At 38.1% G+C, this 21,641-nt stretch overlaps 1 protein-coding gene across 13 annotated transcripts in view; it reads left to right on the top strand.

Annotated features, from left to right (window-relative positions):
- SBF2 (SET binding factor 2) overlaps nucleotides 1-21,641 on the top strand; it is a 297,451-nt gene that overhangs the window by 202,517 nt on the left and 73,293 nt on the right. For all 13 annotated transcript variants that reach the window (XM_086750152.1, XM_086750151.1, XM_086750159.1 and 10 more), the window contains one exon: nucleotides 17,125-17,193. In XM_086750152.1, coding sequence (XP_086606278.1) covers nucleotides 17,125-17,193 — 69 coding nt within the window. The remainder of the gene's footprint in view (nucleotides 1-17,124; nucleotides 17,194-21,641) is intronic.

Here is a 21,641-nt window from a genome sequence, read left to right as displayed (position 1 = left end):
GTTGTCCATTCTGATTTTATCAATCTCCATAAATACTGATTTTGGAGACAGGGATTAGGATTCATTGAGGGAGGAAATTACTTTTTTTCCAAGTCAGCTTGACCCAAATAATGTTTAACAAATTTACCTAAGTCAGCATATTTTCTTGGTGCACATTGTTTCCATGACAGTTTGAATTTTTCTTGTTTCAGTTACTGATAATATGCACTCCTTGGGCCATGAAGAGAAACAAAGATGCTTGCTAAGAGGAAGAGGGAGTCATACATTCCCTGTTACCTTTTAGTAAAAGGACTATGTTCCATATTTTCTGTCTTAACAGAAATCTCCTACATCTATTCCTATCTCATTTTCAAAATTTGAAACACAATTATGTACTTAATAAAATGAACAAGTGTATTGCTTAGTTTTCTGGTCAGTAAAAAGAAGCTGACTTTAGTGTTCCTTGGGAGTAGTTGCATTTCTGGTGGAGCCTGTAATCTCCATGTTAGCAATGAAACATCTTTGGCCACTCAGGCAAGTCTAATAAGAAAGAAAAAATGAACAAAGTAATTTTCAGTTAAGTCATTTTAAGTCATAGCCTGAATACTTTCAAAATTCTCCAATTAAAGTTTTCCTGCAGAAAGACTTTAAAAAATATACTGAAAAGATTAAAACCAACATTTGACCATGAACTTTAATATCTAGTGCAGAAACCTTTAGCTTGTGCCATACCACTGTAAAGCTTGGTTCTATCGCAATTTTGTATGACTATGTAACCTTTATAGAAACAAAAACTTGAAGTACTTATTAAAAAAAAAAATTGTATGCAAGAACTATAGTGATTAGAAGCATTTAAAATCTGTATTATTAATGAAAAATGTTGATATATTTCTTTTCCTAGTCAGCATGTAGCTTTCAGTTCAGAACAGATGCCTCCGGAAGCAGCTAAAGCTATGTTCTCTGTGCTTTTCTTGGTCTCCTTTTTATTCTTTTTTGTATTCTTTTCACTGTGTTTGGTAGTCATCCTTTGTCTTTTTTTTTAGCTAATACTAAATCTATTGCATTTATTTTATCATCACTCCATAGTGATTTCTCCAACTTTTTTTTCCCCTCATGACAGACAGCCAACTTTACTAATCATTATTAGAAAATAGGTGAATCTGTTGACTATGTTTAGGAAATCATATGTCAGTAAAAGACGTATCTGGAAACCCAATGTTTTAAAACTTTCAGCAATTCAACTGAGAGGTTTTTCCTTAATTTAAGATTTCTTCATGTCTTGATTTGAGACACTATTCGGTTATGAGACTTTTATGTATTCCAGAAATTATTTCAGTACTATAGACTCTGCTATGATCATCTAATGATTACCAGTATTACTATATAGATTTCCTTTATCTCACTTCAGTGATTACTGGTATGCTAGTAAAAGCTGGGAAGTAGTATGCTTTTCTGAATACTATATCTTTTTTTTTTTTTTTTTGTTAACTCTGTATGTGCCTAGATGAAGTAATCATATTGTTTTGGTAACAGAAGTTTCCATTCATGTGTTGATCTTGCTAATTTCATTACTGTTTTAAGATGAGATAGAGTAATCTTTATTTTGTTGCATACTGGCTGCAGTGATGCCATTATTAAAAACTAACAAAATAAAAAAGCAACACATAATATATCTCTGTACTTAACTCATTCAGGATGAAGATAAAAGATTTGGGTCCAGCATTTAATGACAAGGTATTTTCTAGAGATTTTCATCAAAATCAGATGTGCACCACCTCCGTGTTATTGTTACAGCAATGTTGAGTTTTGGCTGACATTTAGCTGTCGTATTTAAGGTCAGAAAAAAAGTCATGTACTTCAAAGGCAATGGTGAATTCTTTTGAAAACTTGGGAGAATATTTTTGTAGTTGCATACCAGATGCTTGGTAAATTATTACAAAAAAAAAGACCTTTTTATCTTGCATTCTTGTAATTTGTAAAAATGTATCAAGTTTAATGTATTTCTTGAGACCACAACTATATATATACCTTTATTTAATACAGTAAATCTCAAATGACTTTTTACCTTATAAAATTCTAGTGCTTATCAGTTGAATTTTTTCACTTATTTCAAAAATAGTCATAAACATTTAGAATCAGCTATTTTAAGAAAAAAATATTTAATTCTCCCTTTATAATTGTAAAAATGCAGTATTAGCCGATTACTACTAGGCAGTTATTCCCAGCTGTAGAGTTAAATGAAACTACTATAAGCTGGTCTAAACTTTCTGCATTTTTTCCCTATAATTTCAGTAAGGTAAGAAAGGTGTTTGGAGTAAAACCCTCAGGAAGAAAGATCAGGTAGCATAGGAGAAGATCTGTCAGGGTTTTTTAAATGGATTAACTGGCAACCCAAGAGCTGGCATATAAGGCTTTCTCTATGTTTAGTTAGCTGGATGTTGCTACTAGCAATGGTTTAGAAGGCTATGGAACAGAAAAGGATCATACCAAGATTTCTTACAATTTATATCAAAGAAACAGTTTTGCTGGAAGGCGGTGCTACAGCAAAGATCCCTACCGCACTTCTGCTTCTTTGATCCACACAAAAAGCTCAAGGATTCATTCTTTGCCCTCCAGAACTGTTCTTACAGAAAACAGGAATTTGTTTCAAGGACATCCAAACATGCCTCTTCATCTAGATGACAAACATCTAGATGTTTTGGGAGCTGACTTTTTCACTTCTGTATCCAAAGTCAGATGAGTTACTTCATAGAATCATAGAATGGTTAGAGTTGGAAGGGACCTTCAAAGGTCATCTAGTCCAACCCCCCTGAAAGAAGCAGGGACATCCCCAACTAGATCAGGTTGCTCAGAGCCTCATCCAACCTGGCCTTGAATGTTTCCAGGGATGGGGCTTCCACCACCTTTCTGGGCAACCTGTTCCAGTGTTCTATAACTCACATCGTAAAAAATTTTTCCTAATTTCCAATCTAAATCTATCCCCCTCTATTTTAAAACCATTACTTCTTGTCCTGTCACAACAGGCCCTACTGAACAGCCTCTCCCCATCTTTCTTGTAGGCCCCCTTGAGGTACTGGAAGACTGCTATAAGGTCTCCCCGGAGCCTCCTCTTCTCCAGGCTGAACAGCCCCAACTCTCTCAGCCTGTCCTCATAGGAGAGGTGCTCCAGCCCTTTTATCATCTTTGTGGCCCTCCTCTGGACCTTCTCCAACTGGTCCATGTCCTTCTTGAAACCTTTAAAGGTCATCTAGTCCAACCCCCTGCAAGGAGCAGAGATACCTTCAACTAGATCATGTTGTTCAGAGCTCCATCCAGCCTGGCCTTGAATGTTTCCAGGGATGGGGCATCCACCACCTCTCTGGACAACCTGTTCCACTGTCCCACCACCCTCATTGTAAACATTTTTTACTAATATCTGGTCTGAATCTACCTCCCTCTATTTTGAAACCATTACCCCTCATCCTATCACAAAAGGCCCTGCTAAATGATTTCTCCATCTCTTTCCTATAAGCCCCCTTTAGGTAGTGGAAGACCACTGTAAGGTCTCCCCAGAGCCTTCTCTTCTCCAGGTTGAACAGCCCCAGCTCTCTTAGCTTGTCCTCATAGGAGAGGTGCTCCAGTCCTCTGGTCATCTTCATGGCCCTCCTCTGAATCCTCTCCGACTGGTCCATGTCCTTCTTATGTTGGGGGCTCCAGAACTGGATGCAGTATTCCAGGTGGAGTCTCATGAGAGTGGAGTAGAGGGGCAGAATTGCCTCCCTCAACCTGCTGGCCACGCTCCTCTTGATGCAGCCCAGGATGCGGTTGGCCTTCTGGGCTGCAAGGCCGAATTGCTGGCTCATGTTAAGCTTCTCATTAACCACCACTCCCATGTCCTTGTCCTCAGGGCTGCTGTCAATCTGTTCTCTGGCCAGCCTGTATTTGTGCTTGGGATTGCCCTGACCTATGTGCAGGACCTTGCACTTGGCCTGGTTGAACTTCTTGAGATTCTTATGGGCCCACCTCTCCAGCCTGTCCAGGTCCCTCTGGATGGCATCCCTCCCCTCCAGCATGTCAACAGCACCACACAGCTTGGTGTTGTTGGCAAACTTGCTGAGGGTGCAATCTATCCCATTGTCCATGTTGCTGACAAAGATGCTATACCGGGTTGGTCCTAATACTGACCCCCAAGGAACGCTATTTGTCAGTGGTCTTCACCTGGACATTGAGCCGTTGACCCCCACTCTCTGAGTGCAGCCATCCAGCCAATTCCTTATCCACCGAGTGGTCTGTTTGTCACATCCGTGTCTCTCTGGTTTAGAGAGAAGGATGTTGTGTGAGACAGTGTCAAATGCTTTGCACAGGTCCAGGTAGGTGTCATCTGTTGCTCGTCCCTTGTCCACCAATACTGTAAATCAAGCAGATCTTGAAATTTCTGAATCTCTTGGGCTTTCCAAGCTTTGCAAAAACTTTCTTCCTTGATCACATAGGTTTGATATATTAATCAAGATGGACACTGCTCTATAACATTGTACCTTATCACGCACAATATATGTCCTTCAGTTTCCCAGATTTGCTTTAGGTATTCTTTTCTATGAACCATTTATCCTTTAAAAGATTTTACCAGCCATGGTTATAAAGCCTTAAATTTGCTGGGAATTTTTTCTCCAGAAAAATGGAATATTTGTTATAATGGCTTTAGTAGCATGATTTTCTCATTATGTGGATGAGCCTGTTCTGATGTTGTCACAAGGCTGATTTTTTGATTAAGCAGCTTGTACAACAACTTGTGTGGAAGTTGTTAAAACTGCAACTACCCTTTGAAACATAACAGAAAATTTACATTCCAGTCTCTTAAGGAACTGAGAAGTCTGGCAGCAGGGTTGGTAACAAGGGATTTTAGGTTCTATCAAATTCACCAGCACAGCTAATAAAACATGTCATTTGTGCCAAAGCATGGAAAAGCCCCTGCTGTCTGAATTCAAGATTCACAACCTTATAATAAGCAGAATTACCTCAGAAAACCACAAAACCCCCCCCCTTTGTCATCCTTGAAATTCTGCAGCTATTGCAGGTCGTCCTAGAAATATCCTCTTCCAGCAGCTGACAGTTGTTTCATGAATCCGGAAATGGAGCTGCACCAACAAAGCTGATCCAAGAAAACTTGCAGAAGACAGCTTGTCATTGTTGTTGTTCTTGTCCTTTGGTGCAGCTGTACACAGACTAACTGATGCCTCTGCCAGAACTGTAGCAAAGCTTCTCAGTACTATCAAAGTTGGCGTAGAAAAACGGAAGCTGTCCGGCAATAAGATGTCAAATATGTATTGAAAAGAGACTCCCCTTTTGACACTTTGTGAAAAATGCATCTCCTAGAGGCAATGTTACATCCACACAAACATATACTTCAGTTCCCAAGGGCACCTGCCAAAATGGAGTGAATCCATTTGGTATATTTAAAAAATAATAATAATTTTAAAAGATCAGCTTTCTCTCCAATCATTTTGTCTGTCCAGTTGAGCATAGTGTTTTCCCTTTAAATACTTATTTAGTTCTTCTGGGTTTCTTTAAGTTCTGTACTCCCCTGACAGTTTACGTCTCTTGGATGAGATCCTTAAACTCTCTTAATTGTTTTGTTCTTTTGCCCCTGCAAAGAGTATATCTCTTGGTGAGACAACATTTTTGACTTGGTACAAGATATTCTTCCCCCTTCTATCTCCCCTTCTTCTTACACATTGTTTCCAATTATTTACTCTTTACCTCATGTATTTCTTTGAGAAACTTAGTGTCACTACTGTAAATCTGTTCACAACTTCTGCCTGTTGCTATTCTTATAATGCTTTTTTTCCTGACATAAGGTACTTAGTAATATTTCCATTTCCTCTCTTGATGAGTGCCTGTTTAATTCAACTGCAGTATTAACTATTTTATCAATTACTTGGAGCTGTCTGTACTGTACAGAGTTTGCTGATATCTGCAAACAGCAACAAAACAAGGTAATTCATTTTGCATTTTTTTTTCTGAATTTTAGGGCACAATTTTGGTTAGACATGTACAGCATGGCACGTGGTTCCAGGTTCTGTTCACACGTAGCTTATGTTTTTGCATGGAGTTAACCTGTCCCTTGTGCAGAACTTACCATTTGTCTTTGTTGAAGTTCAGGAGGTTCTTGTCAGTCTGTTTCTGACAGGCTGTGATGCCATTAAGAGCAGTCCTGCCCTCCAGCATATTTACCACTCCCCCAAATTTCCTGTCATCCAGAAATTAGATGAAGATGCATTTCATGCCTTTTTGCAGGTTGTTAATGAAAATATCAGGTGGTGTTTGCCACAATATCAACCCCTGAAAATATGATTCATAACTACCTGCCTGTTAAACTTGGAACCATTAACCACTGTCTTTCAAGTCTGATGGTGCAATCAGTTTTCCACTCTTTTATCTAGACTATCTCCCTAGCTTGCTTACAAAGATACCAAAGGAGTCTGTCTCAAAAGCCCTGTTAAAGCCAAGGTAAATGAATCGTGCTGCTCTTTCCTCAGTTACAGAGCTTATTATTTCATCATAGAGGTTGATCCATTTTCCCTTGGTCAGTCTGTGCTTTCTGTTGTCAATCACTTTCCTGTTCTTCATGTATCTAGGAGTGCCTTTTATGAGAACTTGCTCCCTACAGTCCAACCTGTAGAACCCCCAAACCTGTTCCTTGCCTTCTTTGAGGCATTGCCCAAGGTTTTCTTTCTGTTTCCTCAGAAAATCAATTATAATTGACAATGTAGCTATAAGAGACTAAGTCTCTTAAGGGGAAAACTTTGGGATTTAGAAGTTCTCTTTTCTAAGATGATGTCAGTGAGGGTTTTTAGCATAAATTAAAAAATACTTTGCCATTCCTTGTGATTCAATGGAAATTTTTTTTGTGAGCCCAAGTTACGTTTCATCAGCCATTGTTTATTCAGTTTCTGCATAGTGAACTAGACTCAGAATATTTTGGTAATTGATTTGAGCTGAGCATCAACTCTGCATTTCAGAAGATAGATTTAAAATTCCATTTCTATCCAAACAATATTTTTTCTAAAGTGAAAAACTGATTTTTTCAGTGAATAACTTTACATACCCATAGAAATCTGTTTTTTTTTTTTAACAGAGGTGTTAATTCCTGTTAAATTGTAAAAATTGTGTAGAATGTGCACCAATGCTGTGATGCATTTTTACTAAAATTATATGAAATTAGAAAATCATGTGAAACTTTAGAGAAGAACAGTAAAGTTGAATTAAGCAGGCTGAATGTATTCCTACATATTCCTACTTTGCTTATAATTTAGGAGAAGAGATGCTGCTGGGCACCCAGTGGATGCTAGAATGCATAAGAATGTGTGCTGTGCATTTGTGAACTCATTCACTAATAGATAGCTGAACTATACTGGAATAATGCATCTATTTTAATATTTCTTCTAATATTTTAAGCATTTTTGCCATTGTAATTTTACTTAATTAAGCAGACTATCTGTAAACTGGTTTACAAAGTATCCTGTGTTTATGTTTTGCAATTACTGCGTAACTGCTCTGGTCTACCAAGGCGGTAGGAGTACACTGCAGTCTGAAGATGTGTTATGAATTAATTACCCCTTTCCAGCTGAATAGTTAATGGATATTGATCACTGTTTTGTCATGAATTGCAGTGTATTCTGTCATTTGAATGTTGTTTGTCAAATACTTTTTACAAATTACTGTGCAGGACCTTGTATCACAGCTGGTGTAGTTTAAGGTTTGGACAGAGTCACTGTGAATGAAGCCCTGCTGTGAAATAAAAGTCAAAAGGCATCTTGGCATCCCAACCATTTCCTTGGGAGAAGATTACAGCCTGAGTATGTTGAACTTTATTGCCACGGGCCTCATGACAGTATTCAGAAACATGCATGGCATTTCTGTTAAAGAAACTCAGATGTGCTTAGATGCAATAGATGGCATTCTTGTGTTTATCAGCATCTTGCAAAAATAAGTTTTTATGTTCTACGTAAAAATACAGTGAAGAATGTGTAATTTATGCACATGAAAATTGAGGTTCCTGATTTCCTAAACATGATTTGTTACAAGGAGGAAATTACTAGTCTCAACCCTAGACAGAAATTTATTTATTGAGAAAGAAGGAAGCGGGGGACTCGACAAGTCTTCTTTAAGTAAAATGTTGTTTCTTGTTTTGGCTTGTTGTGAGATCAGAAGTACAATAGAACTGCATAGAGGAAATGTGCTGCATTTGTTAGTTTGTGAATATGCTGGGTAAAGCAAAAGAAAATTTAAAAATCAATGAACATTGTGTACTTGCATCTAAATTGCATCAATTAAATTCTGTTGCTTGTACTACTATGTTTCAAAGACAGACAAACCTCTGAGAATTCAGGGCAGGTAAAGACAAATCTGAAGCTCTTCAGGAAGGAGAATCCTTCTAAAATGGAACTGGATCTCCTGCTACCTGGAATAGCAGGCCTGCAGCATCTTGCATCCTATTACTGCCATGATAGTTTCCTTAATGAAAGGATCATTATAAAGGCAGAAAGTCAGATAGAAAGACCACAAAGTTAAAACAAATTGAGGATTCTTCTGAGTTGGGTGCAGTTCCTTTGTCTTCTGCCTTGGCATTCGTATGAACGTAATGGCCATGGATGATGAAGAAAGTGTTAAATAATAAACACACACAGCAGTGTTAAATAAATAATTCAGAGCACAGGTGAAGTCTGTCTAATATGGACTTTATGTTGAATTACTGCTGTCAGATAGTAACCAGGTAGCAACCTGAGAAGTTGCTTCTCAAAAGCCCAAAGTGTGATTCTGGTCAGTGTTCAACTTGGAAACAGCAGACAGTACGAGTGTAAATTTGTTATTTACTGAGAATCACTGCATTTATGTTTAAGTAGAACAAAAGTTAAATTAAAAGCTTGTGTTAATGAGTAACAGATAAAATGTGTCCTTTATGAAGGAAGAGCTGGTTTTGTGAGTTAATAATTTAGAAAGGTTGTATATATCCTTATCAAAATGAGACATTTTAAAAGTTATGAGATTACAAAAGGCAGTATCTTCCACGTTTTGAACGTGTTCTTGTAGTTCTGCTGATAGGAGTCCACAGGTAGTTAGCTATATGGGCCTCCTAGGTATGTCTTCCATTCTGTTTCTCAAGTTCCAGAAGAGTTAGTTGCATTTAACAAAACTGTAGCTGTCTTAATAAGGCTTGATTTCACCTTTGGTGACAAGAAAAAAGGAAAACTTTGTTCCCATTATAAAGCAGAGCAGTGCTTATAAATATTAATAATATTATTTGGTCCCATTATAAAGACTAGCAGTGTTGTTAACTTCACTAGGCAAAACTGTATATGAATGTTAGAAAGACAGTAACTGTGCATTAATTTTCACTCAAAAAACCCTAGTTTTGCCTATTATTTCATTAAGAAGATTCCAAACTTACTTTCTTTTGAATTCTATGCTGTTAGTAGTAAGTGATGTAGTTAGTGTCATATTGGTATTTATTCCAGCAAAATATTTCTACTGTTGCTCCAGATGATGGCTTTATCTGTGGACTTAAAACTTGTCATTTAAATACCTTTTAAAATTACATTGGAAATTCCAAATAGGACTATGTTTTTTTCACCTTTCTTTCAAGGCGCCATATAATTATATGATAAATAGATATCGGTACATTGTGAAGTTGTCAGTTTATTTACTTGGATTTTTAACTCTGTTTAGATTGAATATAAAGGACATTACTCATAATATTGATTAACATGGAATAAGTTTTCTTTTATAAAAACTACCATTTTTAATAGTTCAGTGGCATTACTATTGTATTAATATACAGATGCATAAACTTTAGTCAGCTTAGCTAATGAAAATTAATGTTTTTTCTAAAATCAGCTTATTAAAATTCAATTCTGGTTTTGAATTACTTTGATGTCCTACATGGTGAATCCCTATTCCTTTTAACAAACAGCATTTTTTTCTAAACTGGACTGCTGAATTCTCTTACTACTTTAGTCAAAAAGAATAGTCTTGTACGTTAAGTTTGACAGTTTATATTTCCAAAATATAAATTGCATCAACAATAAAAATTCAATGATTCAGTAAAACTCTGCCCACGTAATATGTCTGTAACAAAGATTAAATCCTGGTGGCATTGAAATAATCTGTTGAATTTGGAACCAGTATTTAACCTGTGATTTGTCGCCAGTGTACTGCACATCATTGATGGTTACCTTACAAATGCTAATGTAACATTTCTTGTCTTAATGCTCTAAAAACACGTGTGACTCTACAGTTTCTTGCATTTTTTTTTCTTGCTTCATTATGAGCTCAGTCCTGCATGGTGATGAATGCTCTTGGTCTTCATGAAAATTGACAGCATTCAATACTTCTCAAGAGGGACAATGTAGCGTTGAGGGTTACTTTAGCGGTATTTTTAATACAGGATACATGCATCATACTGTACTGCCAAAAAAAGTATGTATCAAGAGCTGCCATGTTTATCTTTTTAATTTGAACACATTAATTGCATTTTACGTTAATTTCATACAATAGCCAGGCCTGCAGGTAATTCCATTTATTTATAGCATTGCTGACTTTAAAGCCAAATTGGATCCTGAGTTTTCAGTATACTCAGATTTCTGTAGATTATTTTAAAAGTGGTTTGCGTTTGAAAAGCTTACTGCCCAAAGCAGAGCATGGTTTCACACAGAAAACATACTGTATCAGCTAGCACTTAATGAGAGAGACTATCAAGATGGATTTAAAAGGAAAATTGCACTCCAAATGTTATCAGATCTTTAATATATCTCTCCTAGATTTTTATTGTGTGACTGAGGGAAAGAAAAAATCCCTAAGTATTAGCTGTTATTTGCTGCAGCCTGTTTAGGAAAGTATGTAAGCTTGCGCTTAACTGTCACTGTGCTTCACTGACTTTGGCTTGCTATTGTAGTTGGTGGGACATCAAAGGGTGCTTAAGGGCTTTGTTGGGGCTTTGTTGAATCTGAGCCTTCACCTTCAGTAGCGGATCAAGGAGGAACCTTTACCTGGGATGGCTTCTCTTATCTTTTCATTGCTAGGATCAGATTGTGGAGGGCATCTGAACTTAATGATGACATACAATACCTTGTTTTCCAAACAAAAGTTCAGGTCACTACTTGTTCTGAAGTCAAGAATGAGGAGAAGAGTTGCCTCTCCTCTCAAGTACCAAAACCCTAAGCCACCTAACAGATTCCAAAAGCCATTAATGCCTCAGCAGATACCAGTGGTCCTATGCATCCATCCAAGTGGTCAAAATCTGTATCTTCTAGCTGTTGGTTCTACAATGTAATGACAATGTCTAACCATATAAGTTTTGCTGCATATTTAAACTGAGCAGAACATAGAAGTAAATCATATGTATTATCAAAGTAAGTAATATAAGGAAAAACATTATAATTTTGTTATTCACTTGCAAGTTAAGTTTAGCAAAACTTAGGTGGACATGAATTACTGTAACACTTCCAATCTGCTGCAGAGTTCAGCAGCTATCTGGATATATGATCAGTATCGTCAGAATAATGTGCCACATCTTCCCTCAATTAGACATGGATTCAACACAGCAGTCTGCACATGGCATGGAGGAAGTCCGTATTTCACTGTCACAAGACATTGGTTTTTCGGAAATTAATTTACTGAGAATAATTCTTGTTTCCCAGATGTGTTTCAGCTTCATTTTGTGCAAATTAGGGGAATAGCTTTAATTATTTTATGGCATTTAATTATTTAATGTTATTTATGGTATTTAATTTCTATACTTCTGTAGCAGAAGTAAGAGATATTTTTCACGATTTGTAAAGACAATACAATATATAAGGCAACTGGATTGCTTTGTTTCAGTAGTCTAATTGCATAAAATACATATATGACATTTACAGTACTTTGATTTATCTGTAAAATGGAGAAGCTAAGATTTCAGTGCGACATCTCTTAACTATGGCATTCTGTCATGCAGCTACAAATCAGAAAAACAGTTAATTAATTTCACTATTCTTAAAACAGCAGTATTATAGCTTATTCCTTATCACACGATGGAGAAGTAATATATATATAGTACCTCATTAGTATATATAGATAATACTCCATACAATACCCCCCAATCCAGGAGGTACTGCTGACATAGAATACGTGGAGAATTTCATACTTGCAAGAAAGAATGGAAAAATAATCTACTCTGTTGTTTATGTGGTGATGATATATATCTTTGAGACATATGTTAGCTCTTGGAGTACTGAATGTTCTCTAGGTGAAGATACATTGCTAGTTTTTATACAGATATTTTAATGTGTATTTTGGGTAAAAAACAAACTCTTAAGAGTAATTTGAGCTAAGGGACTAGGTAGATAACTTGAAAGAATGAGGATGGTTCATTTTATACCTGATTATACATAAGCACATACAGAAATTAGATATTTCCTTATAGAACCATAGAATGGTTAGGGTTGGAAGGGACCTTCAAAGGTCATCTAGTCCAACCCCCCTGCAAGGAGCAGAGACATCCCCAACTAGATCAGGTTGCTCAGAGCCTCATCCAACCTGGCCTTGAACGTTTCCGGGGATGGGGCCTCCACCACCTTTCTGGGCAACCTGTTCCAGTGTTCTATAACTTGCATCGTAAAAAATTTTTTCCTAATTTCCAATCTAAATCTACCCCCCTCTATTTTAAAACCATTACTCCTTGTCCTGTCACAACAGGCCCTACTGAACAGCCTTTCCCCATCTTTCTTGTAGGCCCCCTTGAGGTACTGGAAGACTGCTATCAGGTCTCCCCAGAGCCTTCTCTTCTCCAGGCTGAACAGCCCCAGCTCTCTCAGCCTGTCCTCATAGGAGAGGTGCTCCAGCCCTCTCATCATCTTTGTGGCCCTCCTCTGGACCTTCTCCAACTGGTCCATGTCCTTCTTATGTTGGGGGCTCCAGAACTGGACACAGTACTCCAGGTGGGGTCTCACCAGGGCAGAGTAGAGGGGCAGAATCACCTCTCTTGACCTGCTGGCCACACTTCTCTTGATGCATCCCAGGATGTGGTTGGCCTTCTGGGCCGCAAGGGCGCATTGCCGGCTCATGTTAAGCTTCTCATCCACGAGCACTCCCAAGTCCTTCTCCTCAGGGCTGCTGTCAATCCATTCTCCGCCCAGCCTGTATTTGTGCCTGGGATTGTGTCGTGGTTTTGTTTAGTAGCGGGGGCCTAAGGTGGTAGCTTCTGTAGGAAACTGCTAGAAGTTGCTCCCCTTTGTTCAGTGGACTCGGCCAGGCCTAGGGCGGACCTGCTGCTGGCCAAGGCCAAGCCGATTGGTAGCAGAATGTTCCGTGATAACGCCTCTGCGATAACGTATTTAAGAAGGGGAAAACAGAAAAAAAAAAGAAGAGGAGAGAAGATGTGAAGAAGCTGAGCAGGGGCAGAGGCGCAGAGGGGGAGGCGCAGGCCTCATGGGCCTTGCAGGCCTCACCCTCTGGCCTCTCACCAGGTGGCCAACTGGGCCCGACTCGGTCCAGCCCGGCTGCAAGAAGTGGAGAGGAGATGAGAAGTGAATAAGATGTAAAAAAGATCCTGAGAGACATCTACCAGCCTGTTGTGAGGAATGGCTGCAGACACCAAGGTCAGTTCAGAAGGAGGGGAAGGAGTAATGCGGCTCCTGGCCAAGATTCCCCTGCAGCCTGTGGTGACGACCATGGTGGAGCAGGTTGTCCCCCTGCAGCCCATGGAGGTCCACGGGGGAGCAGAGATCCACTTGGAGCCCGTGAAGGACCCCGTACCGGGGGAGGTGGATGCCTGAAGGCAGCTGTGGCCCGTGGAGGGCCCGCTGGGACAGCTGTTCTAGAGGGACAGAACTCCGTGGAAGAGATGACCCACGCCGGAGCAGTTCTACGAAGGACTGTGGCGTAGGGGTGGGACCCCACGATGGAGCAGGGGAGGAATGTGAGGAGTTCTTCCCCCAACCATGAAGCAGCGGCATAAAACAACGTATGATGAACTGACTGCAACCCCCTTACCCCCTGTGCCGCTCGGGGGCGGGGGAAGGTGGTAGAGATAATGTTAAGCTTGGGAAGAGGGGAGGGGTGGATGGAGGTTATCTTGTTCTCTGTCTCATTATCCTGCTGTTTGTAGTAATAAATGAATAGTTTTCCCCAAGTCAAGTCTGTTTTGCCCGTGACGGTAACTTTAAGGATTTCTCCCTGTCCTTATCTCAAACCTCGAGCCGGTTTTCCTTATATTTTCTCTCCCTGTTCTCTCGGAAGGTGGGGGGAGTGAGAGAGAGACTGCGTAGTCTTGTCCTGATGGGGGCTGAACTACGACAGATTGCCATGACCCAGGTGCAGGACCTTGCACTTGGCCTGGTTGAACTTCATGAGGTTGGCACAGGCCCACCTCTCCAGCCTGTCCAGGTCCCTCTGGATGCCATCCCTCCCTTCCAGTGTGTCGACGGCACCACACAACTTGGTGTCATCGGCGAACTTGCTGAGGGTGCACTCTATCCCACTGTCCATGTCGCCAACAAAGATGTTGAACAGGACCGGGCCCAGCACGGACCCCTGAGGGACGCCACTCGTGACCGGTCTCCACATGGACATTGAGCCGTTAACCACCACTCTCTGAGTGTGGCCATCCAGCCAACTCCTTATCCACCGAGTGGTCCGTCCATCAAACCCATGTCTCTCCAGTTTAGAGAGAAGGATGTCGTGCGGGACAGTGTCAAAAGCTTTGCACAAGTCCAGGTAGATGATGTCTGTTGCTTGTCCCTTGTCCACCGAGGCCATCCCCCCGTCATAGAAGGCCACCAAATTGGTCAAGCACGATCTGCCCTTGGTGAAGCCATGTTGGCTGTCACCAACCACCTCCTTGCTCTCCATGTGCCTTAGCATGGTTTCCAGGAGAATCTGCTCCATGACCTTGCCAAGCACAGAGGTGAGGTTGACCAGCCTGTAGTTAACCGGGTCTTCCTTATTCCCCTTTTTAAAAATTGGGGTTATGTTCCCTCTCTTCCAGTCATCGGGGACCTCACCAGACCGCCACGACTTCTCAAATACGATAGCCAGTGGCTTGGCAACTTCATCCGCCAGTTCCCTCAGGACCCGCGGATGGATCTCATCAGGTCCCATGGACTTGTGTACCTTTAAGTTCCTCAGATGATCCCGAACCTGCTCTTCGAGTACACTGGGTGGTTCTTCATCCTCGCAGTCCCTGCTTGCACCTTCTACAGCTTGGGTGGTGGGACAAGAACTCTTGTCGGTGAAGACTGAGGCAAAAAAACTATTGAGCATCTTGAAAACTATTAAGCATTCCTAAAGTCTCATTTTAAATGGGAAGTTTTAGAATTAAGTGAAAAATGCTAACAATATTTATCATATTTTTATATTAAACTACAAATACATGTGCTAAATTCTGAAGCGGGGTTAAGGATATGGGTGATGACAGGAAATAATCCAGAAATGGAAAATGAAAAGCAACTGAGGCTATGTCCTTTAGTCTTACTTTTGTGACATCTTACAAACTAATTCAGGTTTTTTATATACATGTCACAGTACTGAAAGGCATCACTAAAACATATATTGATTTTCACAGTGTCTGCTTTTTTATTTTATTTTCCTCTACCTGATTGAAATGTGTTATGAAGTATGAGCTCTTGCACACCTCTTGTTTTCTGTACACAGTTAGCATACTTACATTCATGCTGAGTTAGACATGTTAAAGGCTTCAGTAACTCTGTGCAGAAATAAACCTTCACATCTATGAACCTGTACACCTTTTCATAATACATCTGTAAGTAGTTTTCTAAATGCTACAATATTTAACTGTGTGTGGACATTGGTATTCTGTTTAGGTCAGCTTGATTGAAGTAACAGAAGATGAAATATTTGTTACTGGAAAATCACAAAGGATGAAATGGGCTTTTAAAGTAATGAGAAGCAAAATAGTCTTGTGATGAGTTTTTTGTTCTATTGTTTTAAACCTGCAGTCCATAATCAGTCAGGATCCATTTAAGAAGAATAAGATGAATACAAATAACATGCTAATGATCCTTAACGTGATTGTTCCTGTAATGCAGATTTTATATTCCTGCTACAGCAGTTGGCTGGTGCCAAGTTTTTGCTAGTTACTGTGTTTTAGAAAACTCCAATATGACGAGATGAAGGCATAGATGAGGCAGAGGAATACTTGAGATATTTCAATTTTAGAATTTGGTCAGATGCTATAGATAGATAATAGGAGTGTGGTTTGAGTAGAAGAATGCCCGTTGTAAGAATGAATGTTTAAAATATTGACATGAATTGTTCAAAGGGGCATAATGTTGATACATTTGTCTAGTAGAACTATGTGCAGTGTTGGCAAGAAGAGCTAATGAAAAAACTAGTCACTTTAACAAAAGTATCTTTTTAAACTCTTGTTGAGTATTTTTTATTCTATGTTCTTAAAAAATGTCTTGAAAATTCAAGTAGTTTGTTTTTTAAGGATTAAGTTACATTCCAGTTCTGGTTTCTTTTAAGACTTCCGTAATTAAATCACTATTTTCATCAGTGCAATTACTAGCTGATTTACTTTGGCATACCCTTTTCAGACTAGAGAGACGCAAATCAGATACTTGACTGTCGAATGAGGCATTCTGAAACTGTGAATAGAATGGGTTTTCATCTTCTTTTAAAGTTAACCTTGTGCCAAACTTTTGTTGAGGCTGTGAAGGTGATTGTTTCCTACTAAATAAATGTCAATTTCTTTATGTAAACTTTTTCAAAGTACATTCTTTGGTCCTCACATGACTTTCATTTTAGTCACATTTGCTGTTTACCCAAATGGAAGCAAGCTACCTTTTTATTGTTTCTTAAATGAGGAATACTTTCCTTTTTATATGTAAACTGTGTCGGTGAAGTTGTTTTCAGACACGGGAGTGAGAAAACTGCTAATACATTCCTTAAGTGGAAAGAATCATAGCAATACCTATCTAGCAGAAATTGAGAGAAGATATCTGTACGTACACACACATACATAAATGTTATTCTTACATGATATCAAGTGATTAAAAGTTACCTTGCGTATAGGAAGGATATCAGAGGGAGCCCATAAAGGCAGAAATTAAATTATAATGCATGACATGGAAAATTATTTTGCTTATTTTTTGTATGTTTTTTTTTAAGGATTGTTCATCTTCAGAAGAATATAGCATTGCTGCAGCATTGCTACCCCTGACAACTGCTTTTTATAGGGTAAGTTTTTATTGGAAACCACTCCAATTTGGGAGTGGTCCAATTTGTGCATTGTTAAAATGAATAAAGTGATGACAGGAGATACATGGTGGGTAGGAAGGTTCATTCTGATGTCAGTGGAAGTCTTTTAAGAGGCTGTTATGGACATTGCTTCAGAATTACACTTACTGATATTGTGTGGTGATGATTATGATAAATGTACCCAGACCTAAATGCAGGCTTATATGATGGGTTAGAGAATTATCATTGAATTATAATTAGTTACTAAAATAATTGGAAAGAATAATTTCTGATGTTATTATGTGAAAACTGTTTATTGAGATACTTTTTTGTTTAGTTTGGCATGCTAAGCATTGGCCAAAAAGTACATATTAAGTTTTCAGTCTGCATAGTTGTTAACTTTGGAAAATATTATTAATGACTTGTTTTAACTGTGTATTTGTTTTCAATTTCTTGTGTTGTTTTTTTTTCTGTTCTTTAATAGAGCTAATGAGCTATAGATATTTTCCATATCCCTATTTTACACTTGCTACTGCATGAATCCTGTATTATGAAGAAAGATTGACTTTATTTTTGTATTATTTTAGTTCCTTTAATAAAAATGGCCAAGAAAGTTCAAATAGCTCTTTACCTTTAGAAGTTCAGAGAGTATTCTGGGGAGTTGTAGCAGCTCGATTAGACTCCTCATTTGGTAAAGTTTGATCAAGTAGGGAGGGAAGAAAAAAAGGCAGTAAAAAAAATACTTTTTTTTTGCATGGAGTATCATGAGTGTTGAAATAATCTTAAATAAGTTTTCATTTCACAATCAAGGAGAGCAAAAAGCTGGATTGAATGTAGATTATCTTGAAGTACTTTCTTGTATGCACTTGTATATTTGGTAGGAGTGCTTTTTCTCAGAAAGAGTTCTCTGAAATCTGTGTAATAAGCTAGTCCCATAGTTACTATTTAAAGCTATACACTCAGGAAACTGTGAGGTCTCGGATGCAAGAAGCATTATGATTTTTTTAATGTTCCTGATCTGAATTAAATTTAAAGTAACCTGACTGTTAACTTGCAAAAGCCATCTGTTAATGTATAATAGAAAGAGAATTTTGTTTTTCCCAGATCTAATCCTCAGGTTCAGTGATGATCCCTTTTGGTATGTCCCATTAGATACAATTCTTTGGCAAAAGTACTTATTTTGGTATACAACTATTTCTACTAAACACAAACTGGTGTGTTCTTCAGAACCTGGCATCGATTAGTTAAAATTAAGATTAACAGTTTAAGGTTCTGTTTGGAATTTGAGTAAAAATGAAACTTTTTGGAGCATTTTTCAAGTTTCTCTAGAGGTTTTCAAAATTGCATCCTAGACTAGAATGAGTATGTTCTACCTGGCATGCATGAACCTGTGTAGGAACAATGTTCTGTATCGATATTCCTAAATTAAGAAAAATGGGTGTCATTTTTCCACCCCTTTAACATCTCTATAACCCTTTAGAGGGATTCCTGCTCTAGAGTTACACTATGCTAATGTTCTTCTTCCCCTGTTTTGAGGAGAAATAATATCAAATCCTGCTGCTTTACTTTTCTTTCTTGAACTTTCTACTTTCTAATGTATTAACAGTTTATAAGTTCTCTTTTCACTGGGTTTCCCTTCACCAAAATCTTTGAATGATTAAAGTTTTGTTGCTTAACATAGCATGTTGTTGCTCTGTCTCTGATAAGTCCAGAGGAATGTAGAAACTAAAATTAAGGTCATTTGAGGGATTATTTGTTTTTTATTAAAATACCTTCAGGAAAACTGGTATGTTTGTACTGTCAAACTATGCCATGGCCTTTTCTGCTGAGTTGCTTGTCAATGTTATTTCATTGCCATGTACAGTATAGTTTACACACACATACTTGCACGCACACACACTTGAAGCTGCGCTTCATTTTTTTGTATGCACAGGTATTCCAATACTGTTACTTCAATATGCGGAACTGTCTTACCTCTGCTATAAGTGTGATTGTGTTTATGCTTTCCATAAAATGGTGAAGTCGTGCTTGGCAGTATGTACTAGTTTTTATTGATGTTTCTGTTATCAGAATACTGCATTTAATGCCAGCAGTATATTAAATATTATTTCACCTAGCCCTGTTGAAGTGCACAGTGTTCTTGGTATCCAGCAGTAGACAGGAATTGTGAATCTAATAGTGACAGAGGTTTTAATTTGTGTGTGCATTAGTATTACTGCACAAGTGGTATTCCAAATCAAGTTATCAATGAGAAAGCCTGTAGTAAGTCTAAAAACATTGTAAAGTTATATCAGTCAAATAGAAACGTTACCACCTATGTTTGCTATAGCATTTTGATGGGAAATTATGGTGGGATTTCATGTCACAACATTTTATTGTTAGTGTAATTCCTGTTGCTTCAAATGAAATAAAGAACTTGAATCATTCTGTGATTCTAAGTTACACAGCATGTCAGTTCCTTTGTGAAAGGACTATTGTGTATATGAAATGTTAAGTTTCGTTTTATTCACCTAACACAAAGCACTAATGAAACTATTACATTCTGCTCCTAAATAGCTTTACTGTACATGGCCACACATAGTGCAGACACCAAGTGTTTGAGGTGTATAAATAATGAGAAAGATGTGTTTTTGTGCAAGTCCAGCAGATGAAACCAAGAAGCTGAGTAGTAAGAGAAACATACTCCTAGAGGTGATGTTGGTAAGATTTTGGAATGGTCTTCTCATGAAGTGTTCAGTGCTCTAGCCTTGAGGTATTTTAAAATATTCTTGGGAAAACAGTAAAAAATGTATAGAAAGGAATAAGCTTGCATGACCGAACAGGTCTTGTCTTAATGTCTTTGCTGACATAAAGATTAGACTAAGGTATTTCTACATATATCTAATTGAAATAACAAGAAACATCACCCTGTGTACAGTGTACAGCATGCTATCTGCTCTTGAGATGTCTGGTGAAATTTCAGAATTCCAGTTCCTGAAGTCTGGTGAGTGATCCTGTTGTGAAACTTGATCAGGCAGGATTTGATCGCACTCTAACTCATAGCTGGTGGGATTACATTCAGAGACAGGAAGTCAGTACTGATTGCAGAAATAATTGTATTTTTATAGAAAAATTAGTCACAATCCTTTTTAAAAATTTTAAATATTGAACGTGAGTTGTTAGCAAAATGGGACTCATCAGTGACAGTGGACTTTGGTGTGTACTCTTAATGTCACAAAAACAAACGCGTCTTTTGCTTCTGGGTTAGAAAAAGGTTTTAGTTTACCATTAGTAATACTGTTGGAATTTTGTTTAAAATTGAAACAGTATAAATAAAATGTATTTATGCATGAAGATAAAAGAATTTTTCCATGGTTTTTTTGGTACAAATGACCTGTGCTTATTTGGTATGAGGTCATTTTTTCTGTGTATAAAACAGAAATGTAATATTCCCTGCTGCTACAGAAAAGAGATCTTTTTCTACACCTGGGAAGAAGGGACAAGATGAAAAGGACATACTTTAATCATGTTTTCATTTTATTAACTCATCAAGGAAGACAGTTTGACGATTGTGTAATTGGCATTGTCAAAATCACAGGATTTGGATACTCTGTTTCAATTATGTCTCTTTGCCAAGGTGGCAAGATGTTGTGTAGACTGCACTTGCATTTCGTGAAAGTTTAATATGCAGTAAGGGTGATGATCAAAGGCAGGCACCAATTTCAGCCTGTCCGTTGCATAACAGGCAGAGGGAGCAAAAGCTCTCTTCCTCACTGATACTCCATGCCAAGTCACATTACATTACATAGTAGGCAGTAATGCCTAATTTTTATTATTTGGCATTCATAAGTGACAGTTCTGATCACCTGTGTTTGAATAAAGCAAGTGGCATAATAAAAGTATATTATTCTGAAAGTAAAGTCTGTTCTGTGTAGAAATGATGAATGGGCTTCCATATTTTATAGACAAGCATTTCTTTAAATTGCAGTAGTCAGAGCAACATTATTTTTGAGAATCACAAGTATTTCATTTCGATTTCTGAGTCAGATGTTTTTAATGGCTTGATGTACACTTGGATAGTGTTGATGTAGTTTCAGCAAAAATAACCCAAATGGAGTAAACTGTCTCACAAATTGGATGCATTACATTAAAATTGACATTCATCATTTTGCATTGAGATGTATTGGAGACTGCTTCATAATTTTTGTGTGACTAAATGGTGTAATTCTTAGGAGGCATGGAGGGAAGGATTGATTTTGTTGTTGTTGTTGGGTTTTATTTTAATGCTTGTAAGCCACCAAATTTTGAATAAAATTTCAGTTGGATACTGATTTTAATATTATTCTAGAACATGCGATGAAGGATCAGAGGAATATTTTGCAGACTAGGGTTAACTGAAATCCTTAAGGTATGCTATTGTTTGGCTGTCTATCTGTCTTAATTTGAAATGTGCTTTCTGTTGTATAGCG

The sequence above is a fragment of the Chlamydotis macqueenii genome, chromosome 5 (assembly GCF_036417535.1).
Source record: "Chlamydotis macqueenii isolate bChlMac1 chromosome 5, bChlMac1.mat, whole genome shotgun sequence".
NCBI lineage: Eukaryota > Metazoa > Chordata > Aves > Otidiformes > Otididae > Chlamydotis > Chlamydotis macqueenii.
This window is presented reverse-complemented; position numbering and strand designations above follow the sequence as displayed.